The 19,078-nt window shown below is 43.5% G+C and overlaps 1 protein-coding gene across 1 annotated transcript in view; it reads left to right on the top strand.

The window, feature by feature from the left end:
- Positions 1 to 19,078, top strand: part of ube2z (ubiquitin-conjugating enzyme E2Z) — a 70,433-nt gene that overhangs the window by 19,244 nt on the left and 32,111 nt on the right. The window contains exons 4-5 of the mRNA XM_059962398.1: positions 10,075 to 10,186; positions 13,141 to 13,253. Of these exons, the coding sequence (XP_059818381.1) occupies positions 10,075 to 10,186; positions 13,141 to 13,253 (225 nt within the window). The remainder of the gene's footprint in view (positions 1 to 10,074; positions 10,187 to 13,140; positions 13,254 to 19,078) is intronic.

Raw genomic sequence — 19,078 nt, 5'->3', positions numbered from 1 at the left:
CCTCCCTGGACACCCCATACACACTGAGTGTGATACCAAGTTAAATACAGCCCATCCCTGGTATGTGTTCTGCATCCCTTTGTTCTCTGCCTCCTCATGTGTCTGTCTAAATGCTCCGATTGTATCTGCTTCCACCATGTCTCCTAACAATGTATTCCAGGCACCAACCACTCCGTGCTTTTTTAAAATATGCCTTGTAAATCTCCTTTAAACTTCTCCCCTCTTATCTAAAAGCTATACCCTTTAGTATTTGTCATTTCAACTGGAGAGGAGTATTCTGATTGTCTATGCTTTGGATGCCAGGTGGCATGGTAGCAGACTGGTTAGCGTGTGGCTTTACAGCGCCACCAGTAGGGGTTCAGTTCTGCCTCTGCATTCTCCCCTGTTCCTCTGAGTGCTCCGGTTTCCTCCTACAAGGTTAGTTGTTTTCATCCCATGTTGGCGCTGGAAGTTTGGTGACACTTGCGGGCCCAGCCCCAGCACATCCTCAGACTGTGTTAGTCGTTGATGAAAATGACGCATTTCACTGTATGTTCCAGAGTTTCTAGGTACATGTGACAAATAAAGCTAACATTAGATTGCTTCTTGGCCTCAGATCCAGAGGAAACAATCCAAATTTGTCCAACTCTTCTTTATAGCTAATATTCTCTAATCCAGGCAACATCCTAGTGAACCTTGTCTGCACCCTCTTCAAAGCCTCAACATCAAAAACTGCATATGTGATCAAACCAATATCTAGACCACATTTGGACTGTTGAAAGCTTTAACATGACTTGCTCAATGTCCTGATCAATGAAGGCATTCTATTGTCTTGGGTTCACCACTTCCAAGGAACTATGCACTTGTACCCCACAATCTCTCTACATCAGTGTTCCTAAGGGTCCTGCCATTACTCTTTGACCTATCCCACTACCTAAAATGTGACACTTCATACTTAGACCATAAGACACAGGAGCAAATTTAGGCTATTCAGCCCATCAAGTCTGCTCCATCATTCCATGGTTGATTTATTATCCTTCTCATCCCCATACTCCCTATAGCCTTTGATGCCCTTACGAATCATGAACCAATCAACCTCTGGTTTAAGTATACTCAATGACTTGGCCTCCACAGTCATCTGTGGCAGTGAATTCCACAGATTCACCGCCACCTGCCTAAAGAAATTCCTCCCCATCTCTGTTCTAGACATGCCTTTGTATTCTGAGGCTGCGCCTTCTGATCCGAGACTCCCCCCACTATTGGAAATATCCTCTCTACTCATCCTTGTCCACTCTATCCAGGGCTTTCAAAATTTGATAGGTTTCAATAAGATTCTTCAAAACTTCAATGAGTACAGCCCAGAGCTATCAAACACTCCTTATATGAATGAACCCTTTCATACCAATGCTCATTCTTGTAAACCTCCTGCAACCTCTCCAGTGCCAGCATGTTTGATAAAGGGCCCAAAACTTCTCACAATATTCCAAATACAGTCTAACCAATGCCTGTAAAGCCTCTGATTACATCCTTGCTTTTACATTCTCGTCCTCAAAATGAATGCTAACATTGCACTTTCCTTCCTTACCACTGACTCAACCTGCAAATTAGCCTCTGGGGAATCCTGCACTAGGACTTCAAAGTCCCTTTGCACCTCTGATTTCTGAATTTGCTCCCAGTTCAGAAAGTAGAGTCTCTGACTTTGAGTTAAATTCCATCTACCATTCCTCAGCCTAAATTTCCAACAGATATTAAATTGCTAATTTATATATATCCTGCTGTATCCCTTGACAACCTTTCTCACCAACCGCAATCCCATCTACCTGCACCTGCACCTCTATCATCCAAGTATTGTACCTATTCAAACTTTTCTTAAATGTTGCAATTGAACCTGCATCCACCACTTCCACTGGCAACTCGTTCCACTCTCTCACCAGCCTCTGAGTGAAGAAGCTCGTCCTTAGATTCCCCTTTAAATTTTTCAGTTTTCACCCTTAACCTATAATCTGTTTAGGTAATGTGTTCGTCTCACCTAATCTCAGTGGAAAAAGCCTGCTTGCATTTATCCTATCTATACCCCTCATGATTTTGTATACCTCTGTAATATCTTCCTTCCTTTTCCTAGGAATAAAGTCCTAACCTATTCAACCTCTCCCTATAACTCATGCCCTCAACTCCCAGCAATACCCTTGATTTTTCTCTGCAACCTTTCAAATTTATTGATATCTTTCCTGTAGGTAGGTAGCCAGAACTGCACACACTACTACAAATCTGGTCTCACTGAAGTCTTATACAATTTCAGCATAACATCCAAAATCCTGTACTTAATACTTTGATTTATGAAGTCCAATGTGCCAAAAACACTCTTTAAGACCCCCTCAATCTGTGAGGCCTCTTTCAATGAATTAAGGACCTGTATTTTCAGATGCCTTTGTTCTACCACACTCCTCAGTGCCCTGCTGCTTATAGTGTAAGTACCACCCTGGTTTGTCCTCCCAAAATGCTGCACCTTGCACTTGTCTGGATTAACTTTCATGCCATTTCTCATCCCATTGTCCCATCTGGTCCAGGACACTTTGCAAGCTTTGATATCTTTCCTTGCTGTCTGCTATGTCATCAATCTTGGTGTCATCCACAAATTAGAGGTGATCCAGTTCACCACATTATCATCCAGATCATTGATATAGATGACGAGCAAGAATGGATCCAACAGTGATACATGTGGCACACGACTAACAGGCCTCCAACCTGGGGTCCATCAACCCCTTGGTTAATGGTAGGGGTCTGTGGCATAAAAAAGTTTGGGAACCCCTAAGTTAGTGACACAGCCATCTGCTACCACTATCTGGCTTCTCCCTTTAGGCCAATATTTAATCTAATTTACTGCTTCATCCTGAAAGTTAAATGACTACATGTTTTGGGCCAGCCTCCTAGGTGGGACTTTGTCAAAGGCATTGTTAAAGTCCATGTAGACAACGTACACTGCCTTTGCTTCATCAACCTCCACAAAAATCTCTTAAGATTAGCCACAACCAGATACGTCTATAAATATTTTAAGCAGATCACTTACAACTTCAGGCAGATTCTAGCACACATAGGGTCTTTTAAGAGACACCTGGATGGCTACATGGAGCTTAGAAAAATAGAGGGCAATGGGTAAAGTTTAAGTAGTTCTAAGGTAGGGACATGTTCGGCACAGCTTTGTGGGCCGAAGGGCCTGTATTGTGCTGTAGGTTTTCTATATTTCTGTGTTACATCTTTATGGAGCAGCACTGGCATATGCAGCAGTACATTACAATACATAACTAAATTACAGTAAGATATATATGTGTGTGTGTGTGGGTGTGTGTGTATAAATGACTCCTTCAGTCTTAATGTTTGCCTCTTTTCACTACCATCTGACTGCAGTTTTCCAGTCCAAATGATATCCTGTTGTTTCTGCTGTACACCCTTGTCAGGTGGATTATAGTGTGTGTGTGCGCGCGCATGATGTTTTATGTTACTACCACATAAAATAGTCCCATATTATACAGTAGGCTGTATGGTACTTATATATATATATATATATAGACACACACACACACACACGCGCGCGCATGCAAAAGTTTGGGCACCCCGTTACTGTGAATAGCTAAGCGAGTAAAAGATGACCTGATGTCTAAAAGACATAAAGTTAAAGATGACACATTTCTTTAATATTTTAAGCAAGATTACTTTTTTATTTCCATCTTTTACAGTTTCAAAATAACAAAAAAGGAGAAGGGCCCAAAGCAAAAGTTTGGGCACCCTGCATGGTCAGTACTTAGTAACACCCCCTTTGGCAAGTGTCACATCTTGTAAACACTTTCTGTAGCCAGCTAAGAATCTTTCAATTCTTGTTTAGGGGATTTTCGCCCATTCTTCCTTGCAAAAGGCTTCTCATTCTGTGAGATTATTGGGCCGCCTTGCATGCTCTGCTCTTTTGAGGTCTATCCACAGATTTTCGATGATGTTTAGGTCGGGGGACAGTGACGGCCATGGCAAAACCATCAGCTTGCGCCTCTTGAGGTAGTCCATTGTGGATTTTGGGGTGTGTTTAGGATCATTATCCTGTTTTAGAAGCCATCCTCTTTTCATCCTCAGCTTTTTTTACAGATGGTGTGATGTTTGCTTCCAGAATTTGCTGGTATTTAATTAAATTCATTCTTCCCTCTATCAGTGAAATGCTCCCCGTGCCACTGGCTGCAACACAAGCCCAAAGCATGATCGATCCACCCCCGTGCTTAACATTTGGAGAGGTGTTCTTTTCATGAAATTCTGCACCCTTTTTTCTTCCAAACATACCATTGTCCATTGCAGTCAAGAAGTCCTATGAAGAAGTTCAAAAGGAACATCTAAACAAGCCTGATGCATTTTGGAAACAAGTCCTGTGGACTGATGAAGTTAAAATAGAACTTTTTGGCCACAATGAGCAAAAAAATGTGTCATCTTTAACTTTATGCCTTTTGGAAATCAGGTCATCTTTTACTCGCTTAGCCATTCACAGTAACAGAAATTTGACTGGGGTGCCCAAACTTCTACATGCCTCTGTGTGTGTGTGTCTCTATATAAATATATATACACACATATAAATATATAAACTCTATATAAATATATACATACACACACACACACACACACACACGGGGACAAAACACAGCAGCTGAACTGAAAATGGAGGACCACCGTTGTTGGGACGTGAATGGCTCAGGAAAATTCAGTTGGACTGACACATCATCAAGGCATTAAATGTGTCAACAAAGGAGGGCAGCTCAGCGGGGAAAATGAAGATGTCCACAGTTCTACTCTCTCCCATTGTCGACAATTACAACGAAGAGGAGGAGCTAAACAGCAGCAACAGAGAGACAGATATTGCCAATGAGCAGGATGATGAAAGGAATTATATTAGAGAGAAGAATGAAGTGGAGAGAGTGCAGGAGCGCCCACCTCAGACCGGCCCGAGCCGCAACCACCTCACACAGCCTGTCCACACGGTGAGCGAGGCCGAGACAGAACAGCAACCACCTCACACAGTCTGTCAACACCGTGAGCGAGGCCGAGACGGAGTAACAACCACCTCACTCAGCCTGTCCACACCGTGAGCGAGGCCGAGACAGAACAGCAACCACCTCACACAGTCTGTCCACACCGTGAGCGAGGCCGAGACGGAGTAACAACCACCTCACTCAGCCTGTCCACACCGTGAGCGAGGCCGAGACAGAACAGCAATCCGAACAGCAGCAACAGCCAGACAAACCCAAATCCCCCAGGGAGAGGAAAGTCATCGCAACAAAGGTTCTTGGAACAGTAAAGTTGTTCAGTGTACGAAATGGATATGGACTCATCAACAGGAATGATACAAAGGAAGATCAGATTGCCACAGAAAAGTATAACCCAAGGAAATACCTCCGCAGTGTTGGAGATGGTGAAACTGTGGGTTCGACGCAGTGGAAGTTGAAAAGGGGGCCGAAGCAGTAAACATAACTGGTCCCGGAGGAGTTCCAGTCCAAAGAAGCTGACATGCTGCGGACAGAAATCGTTATTGTTGCTGCAATCCTCACCACTGAGGTCCACCACGTAATTACCAACGGAACATTGAAGGTGGAGAGAAAGGAGATGGAGCAGAGTCAACAACAGATGGAGAAAACCAAGATCATCAAAATCAGCAACACTCTCCTCCTTCCTGAAGACACCTTACTTTGTTTGTCATCACTATGGTCACCGCCCACGATATAGCAACCGGCCTTGGAGAAATTACTGAGGGTGGTGAAATAAATGAAAACCAGGTTGCTGGGGAAGAAGGTAAACCTAACAGAGGACAAAATCAATTCCATTCAAACAGAACAGCTTCTGCACAAGGTAAATCTTGAACCAATCACTTGCTCCATTGAGAATCATACACTTAATCCTTTGCAGGGAAGTTTCTTTTGCACATACATGTTTTCAATCCTCAGCCAATGTGTCTTGTTTTTCACAAAGAAGTTGGGAAACAGCACCAAAACAGAGGTGATTTCTGGCAACAAACTATGAGGTCTCTATTGTTGTATTTTCACACTCGTGCTGAATGTGCATCTGAAGGAATTCTCCCTCTTGAGCCAGACAGATAGCACTGCAGGTAATCCTTAATATCAACAAAACTGTACTTTAACAGCAGCTTAAGAACAATGGAACAAACAACAGAATTTTGATCAACTGCTGCACCAAATGGTTAAAGATTACTGGTAAAGTACTGATCTTTCTGTGAGGCATTGGTTTGCCCCGACTTTTGAATGACTGGCAGAGACAGTAGATCACCAACCACTTTTTTGTTGGTGACAAGTCATGTCTGAAGCAGACCATGAAACTCTGGATACTCAGAAGACCCCCCCCCCCCCAAAAAAAAAGACGTTATAATTATCATAATTAATGTTACTTTGTTATAATTTCATATTAAGTTACTAATTAACCAGTGGGTGTGCCTTTGTATATTAAGGGTACACATACAGTATTTGCTTAGAGTAAAAAAAAGTTGATACACTTTTTAAGTAAAAAGGGAGAAGTGTACCATACAGCCTACTGTATAATATGGGACTGTTTTATGTCGTAGTAACACGTTATTGAGCATGTGCTATTGGGCACGTATTGATCTGTATATACGTGTTCAGTTCGGTTTTAGTTAGTAAAGAACCCTGTTAACGTAGCTCCAGTCTCCAGCGTTTTTATTAATGACATTGTTGTGTAAGCGGCCACAATACACAACATATATATAAAATAAGTAGTGCAAGAAGAGATTTAATGGATTTAATGTCCATTCAGACATCGGATGGCAGAGGGGAAGAAGCTGTTACTGAATCATTGAGTGTGTGTCTTCAGGCTCCTGTACCTCCTCCCCGATGGCAGAGGGGAAGAAGCTGTTCCTGAATCGCTGAGTGTGTGTCTTCAGGCTCCTGTACCTCCTCCCTGATGGCAGAGGGGAAGAAGCTGTTCCTGAATCATTGAGTATGTGCCTTTAGGCTCCTGTACCTCCTCCCTGATGGCAGAGGGGAAGAAGCTGTTCCTGAATCGCTGAGTGTGTGTCTTCAGGCTCCTGTACCTCCTCCCTGATGGCAGAGGGGAAGAAGCTGTTCCTGAATCGTTCAGTGTGTGTCTTCAGCCTCCTGTACCTCCTCCCAGATGGCAGAGGGGAAGAAGCTGTTCCTGAATCATTGAGTGTGTGTCTTCAGGCTCCTGTACCTCCTCCCCGATGGCAGAGGGGAAGAAGCTGTTCCTGAATCGCTGAGTGTGTGTCTTCAGGCTCCTGTACCTCCTCCCCGATGGCAGAGGGGAAGAAGCTGTTCCTGAATCGCTGAGTGTGTGTCTTCAGGCTCCTGTACCTCCTCCCAGATGGCAGAGGGGAAGAAGCTGTTCCTGAATCGCTGAGTGTGTGTCTTCAGGCTCCTGTACCTCCTCCCCGATGGCAGAGGGGAAGAAGCTGTTCCTGAATCGCTGAGTGTGTGTCTTCAGGCTCCTGTACCTCCTCCCTGATGGCAGAGGGGAAGAAGCTGTTCCTGAATTGCTGAGTGTGTGTCTTCAGGCTCCTGTACCTCCTCCCAGATGGCAGAGGGGTAGAAGCTGTTCCTGAATCATTGAGTGTGTGCCTTTAGGCTCCTGTACCTCCTCCCCGATGGCAGAGGGGAAGAAGCTGTTCCTGAATCGCTGAGTGTGTGTCTTCAGGCTCCTGTACCTCCTCCCCGATGGCAGAGGGGAAGAAGCTGTTCCTGAATCGCTGAGTGTGTGTCTTCAGGCTCCTGTACCTCCTCCCTGATGGCAGAGAGGAAGAAGCTATTCCTGAATCGCTGAGTGTGTGTCTTCAGGCTCCTGTACCCCCTCTCTGATGGCAGAGGGGAAGAAGCTGTTCCTGAATCATTGAGTGTGTGCATTTAGGCTCCTGTACCTCCTCCCCGATGGCAGAGGGGAAGAAGCTGTTCCTGAATCGCTGAGTGTGTGTCTTCAGGCTCCTGTACCTCCTCCCTGATGGCAGAGGGGAAGAAGCTGTTCCTGAATCGCTGAGTGTGTGTCTTCAGGCTCCTGTACCTCCTCCCTGATGGCAGAGAGGAAGAAGCTATTCCTGAATCGCTGAGTGTGTGTCTTCAGGCTCCTGTACCCCCTCTCTGATGGCAGAGGGGAAGAAGCTGTTCCTGAATCATTGAGTGTGTGCATTTAGGCTCCTGTACCTCCTCCCCGATGGCAGAGGGGAAGAAGCTGTTCCTGAATCGCTGAGTGTGTGTCTTCAGGCTCCTGTACCTCCTCCCTGATGGCAGAGGGGAAGAAGCTGTTCCTGAATCGCTGAGTGTGTGTCTTCAGGCTCCTGTACCTCCTCCCTGATGGCAGAGAGGAAGAAGCTGTTCCTGAATCGCTGAGTGTGTGTCTTCAGGCTCCTGTACCTCCTCCCTGATGGCAGAGGGGAAGAAGCTGTTCCTGAATCACTGAGTGTGTGTCTTCAGGCTCCTGTACCTCCTCCCTGATGGCAGAGAGGAAGAAGCTGTTCCTGAATCATTGAGTGTGTGTCTTCAGGCTCCTGTACCTCCTCCCTGATGGCAGAGGGGAAGAAGCTGTTCCTGAATCGTTGAGAGTGTGTCTTCAGGCTCCTGTACCTCCTCCCTGATAGTAGCAATGTCCTGGGTGATGGGGGTCCATCATGCTGGACACTGCCTTTTTGGAGGCATTGTTCCTTGAAGATGTCCTGGATGCTGAGGAGGCAAGTGCCCATGATGACCACCAGTCAGAAAAATACACCTCCAACACTACACTCTGCCTTCTATAATCAAGCCAATGTTGGATCCAATTTATTAAGTCAACATGGACCCTATGTGCACCAGATCCAATGTGACTTAATTTGTCGCACTATGTATGCATGTTTTTCTTCAGTTTAATTGTGCTTAGTTACTCATTCCAATGTGTGCTGTTAATCAAAGAAAATCTAAAATCTGCCCTTTCTGGAAATCTGGAGAAAAACTGGGTCGCTGGCACTATGGTAGTGCAGTGGTTAGTTCAATGCCTTTACAGTGCCAGTGACCCGAGTTCAATTCCACCGCTGTCTGTGAGGATTCTCCCCGTGACCACATGAGTTGTCTCCCACAGTCCGAAGAAGAAGAATAGCCCTTAACTTGGCAGTGGAGTTATCGGGGCACCGTCTTTTGACGGTGTTTCCGTAGCAAGCTATTCTTGTTTTTACGAGCTATTCTTGTTTGCTAGCTTGACGCTTAACCTGATGGATTCGAACTCAGGAACCTTCGCTCTAGAGTCCGGAGCTGATCTTATTGCGCCACCAAGCGGAATAAGATCATTTAGATGTAGATGTCACGTGGGTGTAATTGGGGCGGGGTGGGCTCATTAAGCCACCAGAGCCTGTTACCATGCTGTATCTCTAAATAAAACCAGAAAATGTTTAGTAGATCGGGCAGCATCTATTCCTGAATGCTTACAGCATTATGCACTGGCCACTTTGTTAGATGCCTCCTCACCCTAGTAAAGTGGCCACTGAGCGTATGTTCGTGGTCTTCTGCTGCTGTAGCCCATCCACTTCAAGGTTTGAGGTGATGTGCATTCAGAGATGCTCTTCTGCATATCACTGTTGTAATATGTGGTTATTTGAGTTACTGTCAACTTCCCGTCAGCTTGACCAGTCTGGCCGTTCTCCAATGACCTCTCTCATAAACAAGGCATTCTCGTCCATAGAACTACCTCCCTCTGGGTGTTCTTGTTTCTCGCACCATTCTCTGTAAAGTCTGGAGACAGTTGTACATGAAAACCCCAGGAGATCAGCAGTTTCTGTGATACTCAGACCACCTCATCTGGCACCAACAATCATTCCACGATCAAAGTCACTTGGATCACATTTCTTCCACATTCTGATGTTTGATCTGAACAACTGAACCTCTTGACCATGTCTGCATGCTTTTATGCATTGAGTTGCTGCTGCATGATTGGCTGATTAGATATTTGCATTTATGAGCAGGTGTACCTAATAAAGTTTGCTCTGATATCATGTTAAACTGGTGTAGAGTCATCAATAGTCTATTCTAGAGTTTTTCTGTATCTGAAGGAAATTTTTTTTTAAAGCACCTGGACAGGTCCTGCTTGGAGTCCAGCCCAGAGCATCTCCTCAGTACTCATATCCATTCAATCTCTCATGACGGAGAATCCGTATCACAATGAGCCAGGATTTGAGCAGGTGAGCCAAACCCCATTTTAACAACGTTATAGCTTTCAGATGTTATCGTCCATTTGTAATTTTCCCATGAAAGAGATCTTATTGAGGGGAGATTGGGTAAGTAGACAGATGAGAGGGAATGGGAGGCTACACTAATCAGCTGAAATGAAGGAGGGTAGGAGCCTCTGAACACAGGTGGAGTGACTGACATGTTTCTTTAAGGTATGTGAAGGCATCTGTCTTCAGAGATTCTTGGTCTCGAGTACTGAGATATGCAATTTAAATATCTGATGAGCTTAAATAATATGTAATTTTTTATCTGCTTTAAATTCTACTAATCTAATTTTTGATTCCAGTTGTTTTTAAAAGCACTGTTTTTATTCTGGAGTCTGTGGGACCAATGAACCTCCACCATATGATAAGATAAAGAGGAAGAATTAGGCCATTCAGTCCATTTGGTCTTCTTCGTCATTCAGTCATAATTTTATCTTCTCTCAACACCATTCATCTACATTCTCCCTGTAACCCTTAATCCCCTTACCAATCCAGAAAATATCAATCTCTGTCGTAAATACACACAATGACTAAGCATTCACAGACCTCTGTGGCAATGAATTCCACAGATTCACTGTCCTTTCTGCCTGAAGAAATTCCTCCACATCTCAGTTCTGAAGGGGCATCCCTTTATTCTGAGGCTGTGTCCTCAGATCCTAGATCCTCCAAAGGAAACGCACTCTCCACACCCACTCTATCCAGGCCTTTCGGTATTCGGTATTTCCTTCCCCATCCTTCGAACTCCCATCAGACCCAGAGCCATCAAATGTTTCTCATACATTAACCCTTTCACTCATTCTACCTCGTTGTAGAGTATGAAATTTTTTGCAGGGTCCAGGTTTCACTCCAGATTCCAGGATTCCTGTTTCTACTAACCACATGACACTACCTTTTGTTCACTATTGTTCTACCATGCATCATGGGCATGCTATGTTGGCACTGGATTGTATGGTAGAACTTGCTGGTTCTTAATGCAAACAACACATTGTTGTATGTTTCCATGTATTGATCATCATCAGCGATCACTCATAGTTGAGTATGCTTCTCCTGGTGGTTGATCTGGTCACTTGTGGTCCTTGAGATGACTGAAGAGGCTGATCTGTGATCCACAAGTCCTATTGCAGTGTTGGCAGGTGTAGGTCATTGAAGTGGTGGTGGATGTAGCTGTTTGGGTCTTTCCAAGTCTCTCCTTACCTTGATGCCACTTGGTCTCAGTGGCGCGGTAGAGGTATTCAAAGAATGTGGGTAAGTTAATTGGTCATTGTAAATTGTCCTGTGATTAGGCTAAGGTTAAATAGATGGGTTGTTGGTTGGTGCGGCTTATTGGGCCAGAAGGACATGTTCTATGCTGTATCTCTAAATAAAATTATCTTGAATCTACTCTTAATAGGTGCATTTAAAGGCTGGTTTATTCAATAAGCATGTTGTAAATTTTTAAAAAATCCATTGTCCAACGATCAAAGATTTCAAATAATAACCACTTGGATGTGTTATTCCAGGAATGTGGTTTAACAGCAGCTTATCTTTCTAAAGGCATCACAGAAGTAAACTTCAAAAAAAAAATCTCCTTTTAAAGTTGATGGGTGTGGTTTCATGAATGCAGGCTGTGCGGATTTCTCCTGATTCCTAAAGCAGAGGTGGACAGGTTCTTAATTAGTCAGGGCGTCAAAGTTTACAGGGAGAAAGCAGGAGAATGGGATTGCGAGCGATGATAAATCAGGCATGATGGGGTGGTGGAGCAGAGTTAAGCCATTCAGCCCATCGAGTGCTCCACTATTCCATTATGGCTGATTTATTATTCCTCTCAATCCCATTCTGCCTTCTCCCCGTAACCTTTGATTCCCTGACTAAGCAAGAACCTATCATCCTCCACTTTAAATGCACCCAATGACTTAACTTCCACAGATGTCTGTGGCAATGAATTCCACAGATTCACCACCCTCTGGCTAAAGAAATTCCTCCTCATCTTTTCTAAATGGCCATCCCTCTATTTTGAGATTGCACCCTCTGATCCTAGACTTCCCCACTATAGGAAATTTCTTCCCCACATTCACCCTATCGGGGCCATTCAATATTTGTTAGCTTTTAGTGAGATCCCCCATTCTTCTGAATCCTAAAGAATACAGACCCAGACCCATCAAATGCTCCACATGCGTTAACCCTTTCTTTCCCGGGATCACCCTCATGAACCTCCTTTGGACCCTCTCCAATGCCAGCACAGTTTTGACAATTTCCTGCTCACTGGTAATACATATATTTCCCTACAATCAACTACTGTAACTGCCTACATTCCCCACAGTTTTACCCCTTCCCTGCAATGTCATGCCTGTTTAATTCAGTGATGCCGCTTGAGGTTGATAGTAAGGACATAAAAGTTTATGGGGAGAAAGCAGGAGAATGGGGTTGAAAGGGATAATAAATCAGTCATGCTGGAATGGTGAAATAGTCTCAATGGGCCAAATGGTCTAATTTTGCTCCTTTGTTTTGTGGTCTATCTCATGAGTGCATGTTCATGGGCAGAATTGGACTCAATTCTCGCCATCATGGACAAACAGTCTGTCAGTGGATTCATCATAAGGCCAAGGTACCAGAATGTTGCCATTCCCATTAAAATCTTAGTCCTTTGTTGGTTCCCCGAGTTGGGAGAAAATTTCGTATTTGAAGGAGAATGGGTAGGGTAATACTCTTAAATATATTAATGAACATTGGAACATTATAGCAGAGTATAGGCCTATCGGCCCATGATGTCATGCCAACCTTTTAACCTACTATAAGATCAATCTAATTTCTACGTAGTCCTCCATTTTTTTAATCATCCACTGACCTATCTAAGAGTTTCTTAAATACCCTCTATTATTTTATCAATGAATAATGTCAATTATTTTGTTGTTTTAAAACAATTTTTTTTGTAATCATTTTAGGAGAGACATCCAGGAGACAGCAAAAACTATAACGAATGCATACGGCATGAATCTCTCAGAGTAGCTGTTTGTGATATGTTAGATGGCAAGTGTCCTTGCCCAGAAGCACTGAGGTATGTTTATTCCACATGGATTAAGGTGCAATTAGTGAAATTATGTCTCAAGTATTTGATCCAGATGCTTTGTGTAATGGGTCTACTCAATACACTTACTCGGTGCAATTTGCTTGATAATTATGTTGAAGATTGAGAGATTTTAATGAAAAGTAGAAAGATGCTGTTTTTATTGGCTGCAGTCAGTAACCAAGGCTTACAATATTTAGAACATAGTACAGTGCAGCACAGTACAGCCCCTGTTTCCCACAATGTTGTGCTGACCATTTAACCCACTCTTAAGACCAATCTAACCCTTCTGTGTCACATTGCCCTCCATTTCTCTATCTTCTATGTGCCTATCTAAGAGTTTCTTAAATCCACCTAATGTATCAGCCTCTACCACCTCCTCCCATAGGGCATTCTGTGTTTTAAAATAAAACACTTGCTTCTGAGATTCCCACAGAACTATTCTCTAATCACATTGCTATTAGCCATTTCTGCCCTAGGGAAAAGTCTCTGGCTATCTATTCGACCTATGCCTCTTATTACCTTGTACACCTCAAACAAGACCATAAGACGTGGGAGCAGAATTAGGTCATTGAACCCATCGAGTCTAGTCCGCCGTTCAATCATGGCTAATCCTTTTTTTTTACCTTAAGCTCCCTAATCACTTCCGATTCATTACGTAACACCCAATCCATTATAGCTGATCCCCTAGTAGGCTCAACGATGAACTGCTCTAAAAAGCTATTTCTTAAGCATTTTACAAACTCGTTCTCTTGAGATTCATTACCAACCTGATTTTCCCAGTCGACCTGCATATTAAAATCTCCCATGACTACCATTACATTGCCCTTTTGACTCGCCTTTTCTATTTCCTTTTGTAACCTGTGCTTCACCTCCCAGCCAGTGTTGGGAGGCCTGTATATAACTGCCATCAATGTCCTTTTACCCTTGCAGTTTCTTAACTCAACCCACAAGGATTCAACATCTTCCAGTAACTTTGCATCCTCCTTCACTCCAAAGAGAAAAGCCCTAGCTCACTCAAAGTATCCTGACAAAGCATGCTCTCTAATCTAGACAGCCTCCTGGTAAATCTCTTCCACATCCTTCCTAGAATGAGGCGACCAGAGCTGAACACAGTATTCCAACTGTGGTCTAACCAGTGTTGTATAGAGTGGCAACATTTGTTGGAATGTTGAGATAAGGAACTGCTGCATGCTTGTCTTGTGGAAACATGGCTCCAGGACAACATCCCATGCACCATCAATCTTCAGGCCACGCTACTCGGAGATATGCTCATTATTTTGTGACTCTGTTTGCTGCATCGTAACAATGACTGTGTTTTGCACCATGGCTCCAGAGGAACAACTTTTCATATAGCTACATACTTGTGCATGGCTGAATGACAATTAAACTTGAACTTAAGATGGAAATGAGAATATTTAATCAGAGTTGTTGTATTCCGGAATGCATCACCAGAAAGGGTGTAGAAGCTTGTTCAGTGGTGGGAAATTTGTTAGTTCTGTATACCCACAAAAGGACAGGAGACTGGATGGTTCTTCTAAGAGGCCAGCATGATGTTGTGGGGTGAATGGCCTCTTGTGCTCTGTAACTCAAATAGAGGTTATTGAGCACATGGCTTCATTTGGCTCCTCATGCCTGCACCATTCATTGATGTTCTTCCTCACCCCATCTGTCAAGGACCATGTGGTGACATCCTGTGCATCAGCCTCCCCATGTTAAACAAGTCATGCACTGGCATTCTCCATTAAGAGAATCCACCCTAACAGCCCGGATTAAGTCCTGTGGCAATCAGTAAGTGGTGAAGTGGGCAGGAGTGGATCAGCCTCTACAACCACCGGAAGACCCAATAATAGACAATCCCTCAGGAGAACATCATACTCAATTCAAGTGATCGCGCTGTCTCGTGTAGGTGATACCAAAGCATTTAGGTCCGACATCACCAGGTTCAGGAACAGTTATTACCTAACAACCGTCAAGCACCTGAACCAGTGTGGATAACTTCAGTTGCCATTACTTTGAACTGATTTCATATCCTGTGGACTCAACTTTCATGTGGGTGACCTATTAAATGCTCCCAATGACGTGCATCTCAAACAGCCTCTGACAACCAAGTCCAGCTCCCGGCTTTCACTTGTGGCTTAGCTACTAAGTCCAATGGAACCGTTTCTACTGACAAGAGAACAGGCGACTTACTGGCCAGTGGGTTACTGGCGACTTAAAACCAGTCAGTTCGGGCAGATGGGTCTTGTCAGTTGTGGTTGGCAGCTCATCTAACTCTGATCTCAAACCTTCTGCTGCCTTGCTGCTCTACCCACTCATGGGGAAGTGTTCAGGAGTAAACCCTGAGGAAAAGATCCAGAGCTGGAGTCCCTGAGGCTGTCCTACATTGAGTTCAATGCTGACTGGCAACTCCTGCAACACAGCTGGTGACAAACTGTATCAGTCTCTGCCGTTCCTTTGGGTTCATCAGCTGCACGGAGAGGGAGAGCCCGCTGCATGGGCAACAGCTTGCTCTCTGTATCATACTGCCCAGGTTTGCACATCATGTAGACAGCTAACATCCATGGTGTACCCCAACAACATGGGTGCAATTGTGTGGTGCGGGCTGCAGAGATCTTTTACCAAGCTGTATCTCTTAAAAATAACTTCCAAATTATGTAGTCTTCTGACCTATTGCACTCTCTATCTCAAATGCTTCCAAATTGGTTAACCACAGTGCTACTGTCACTGTTACATTAGACATGAATGCCAACTTGGGCACAGCAGGATCCCACAAGAAGCAGTCGACATTTCGGACCGATTCCCTAGCAGGTAAAGGTAAAGACAAATCCTAAATGATTCTTATTATATAAAGCAAAAGGTTAACCAGAGATGAGTAGGTCTCCTTGAGGATAAATATGGTCATCTATGTGTAGAGCCAAAGGTACTGGTTTATTAAAAACTCAAGAGATACTGCAGATGCTGGAAATCCAGAGCAACATGCACACAAAATGCCAGAGGAACTCAGCAGGTCAGACACAGTCTATGGAGAGGGAATAACAAGTCAACATTTCGGGCCATAATCCTCCTTCAGTTCTGACCTGCCAAGTTCCTCCAGAATTTTGTGTTGGCTTACTATTGTTACATATACTAAGATACAGTAAAAAGCTTGTGTTGCATACAGATCAAATCATCACATTGTATTGAAGTAGAATAAGGTAAAACAATAACAATACAGAATAAAGTATAAAAGCTACCCAAAAAGTGTAGTACAGGTAAACAAAAAGTACAAAAGCTTAATAAGGTAGATCGAGAGGCCAAGAGTCCATCTTAGCTTGCAAGCGATCCATTCAAGAGTCTGATGGCAACGGGGCAGAAGGTGTCCTTGACCCTGGTGGTACGTGCTTTCACACTTTTATATGTTCTGCCCAATGGGAGAGGAAAGAAAAGAGAATTCTGGGTTGGGTGGGGTGATGGGCAAAGTCTCAAATTAATATTTCTTGTCTGTATTTACCTTGGGGGTGGGGGGAAGGGCATGGAAACTACTCGGTTTAAGGAAGAAAATAATGTTATCTGCAAACATATTGACATTTCATAAGAGATAGTGGTGTTTAAGTGCATAAAGGTAGTTGAGTCTTCAGAGCCTGAGCAGGTCCATCCTTAGACAGTGTGGGAGGGGAAGGGAAGGAAGTGCTGAAACCTTTGTCAGATGCCATTGTGTCTTCATTAACTGCAGGTGAAGCATTAGAAACTTAAGTTCAAAGTTTAAGTTTAATTGTCATTCAACCATATTTGAATGCAGCCAAATGTAACAGTGTTCTTCTGGGGCTATGGTGCCAAACTCAGTACCAACAGGCGCACGCACAAGGTACACCTACAATGCCTTGAAAAAAGTATTCAGCCCCCACAACAACTTTCATATTTTACTGTTTATTTTCTAAATTTTAAATATACTGAAGAAGGATTTTTTGAGCTAATCTACAGAACATTGTGCATCATGTCAAATCAAAAGAAGCCTGTCAACAATTTACTAAGAACTAAAAGGCTGAAAAGGTGAATTGCTACACTAATTTTCCTCAGGTGTAGTACTGTATATTACCTGACCAACTCACCCAATTTGTTGATACAGAAAATTGGAGGATCTCCTGAATAAGTACCCCATCTCTTTGTAAGGTTCAGCAGTGTAGTTCAACAGACCAAACCAAATGAAGACAAGAGCATTCAAGACAATTCAGGGAAATGATAATGGAGAAGCACAAATCTTTGAGAAGGGTACAAGACCATCTCAAAGGTACTGAACATACAGTGCATTTCGTTGTGAAAAAAATTGGAAAAAATAATGAAACCACACTGCCTAGGTCAGGCTGTCCTTCTAAACTTAGTCGACAGAGAAGAACAACTACTATAGGGGAGGCTACTATGACGCCAGCAGTCACTCTAAGTGAGCTGCAGAAGTCAGTGGCTGCAACTGGACATGAAGTTCATAGCTCTGCAATATCTAAAGCTTTGTATTTATGGAATACTGGCTTAAAAAAAGTATATACTTGCCCATAAGGATTTTGCAAAACATCACTTAGAAGATGATGTAAAGATGTGGTTAGATTAGACTAATATGGAACTTCTTGACCTCAACACTAAGTGGTACTATGTGTGGAGTAAATCTATTACTGTGCATCAGCAGATTATACCATCCCTACTGTAAAGTATAGTGGAGGTATCATCATACAATGGGGATGCTTTTCAGCTGCAGGGACTGGAAAATCTGGTCAGGATTGATGGGAAGATAAATGCTTCTAAAGATAGAGAAATCCTGGATTAAAAACCTGCTAGCCTCTACCAGAAAGCTTTAACTGGGAAGGAAGTTAGTCTTTCAGCAGGACAATGGCCCAAAGCACACTGTCAGAATAACCATGGAGTGGCTTCAAATGAAGAAAATTCTTGAGTGACCCAGTCAGAATCCTGACCATAACCTAATTGAACATCTCTGGCAAGACCTCAATACTGCTGTCCACCACCGCTCCCCAACTAACCTGGCCCAGTTTGAGCAATTTTGCAAGGAGAAATGGGCAAATCTTGCTCCATTGCAATCTGCAAAGATAATAGAGGCTTATCCAAAAAGACTACTGGCTATAATAGCTGCAAGAAGTGGTTCTACTATGTACTGAGCAATGAGGGATGAATGCTTCTGAACTGCTGACATTTCAGTTTTTGAATTTTTAGTTTTTCATGCTTTACAATTTTCCCTGTTTTTTATGGGCTCTATTCTGTAAAAAGGAGCATGTGATAAACAAAAATTCTGAGTTAAATTGATCAACGTCCCTGGTTGTAATACACATTTATGTGAACAAAGGGTTGGGGTCTGAATATTTTTACAAGGCATTGTCATTACGAAAGCAGTAAACATAGTCACACACAAAAAAAGTACAGCCCAATTCCCCGAGTGTCATGTCTTGTAGATTGGTGGTGCATGGGATGTTGTCAGCAAGACCAAACCTGCAGTAATCTGATCATCACGCACCAGTGCAGCTGCAGACGAACATAACCCATCTTGTCTCCCACCGGGTGAACATCGGAGGGTAACACTGATGGAAGGGGTCAACTGCCAACCTTGCATGGACGCCCACCACACCACACCACCTCCAGTGTCTCCTCCCCTGGGCGACAGGAAGGCTGGAGGGTGGCAATTTTATGCATTTATTTAAGAAGGGCTGCAAGGGCAAGATGGGATGCTTATAGATCCAGTGAGCCTTTTATCAAAGGTAAGAACAATGCCAGTGGAGATTGAGAGACTTGCAAAAGGAAGGGCTAATTAGGGGCGGTTGACATGTGTGGGGAAA

This window comes from Hypanus sabinus, unplaced genomic scaffold (assembly GCF_030144855.1).
Source record: "Hypanus sabinus isolate sHypSab1 unplaced genomic scaffold, sHypSab1.hap1 scaffold_673, whole genome shotgun sequence".
NCBI lineage: Eukaryota > Metazoa > Chordata > Chondrichthyes > Myliobatiformes > Dasyatidae > Hypanus > Hypanus sabinus.
Note: the sequence above shows the minus strand (reverse complement) of the source record. Positions and strands in the feature narration are given on the sequence as shown.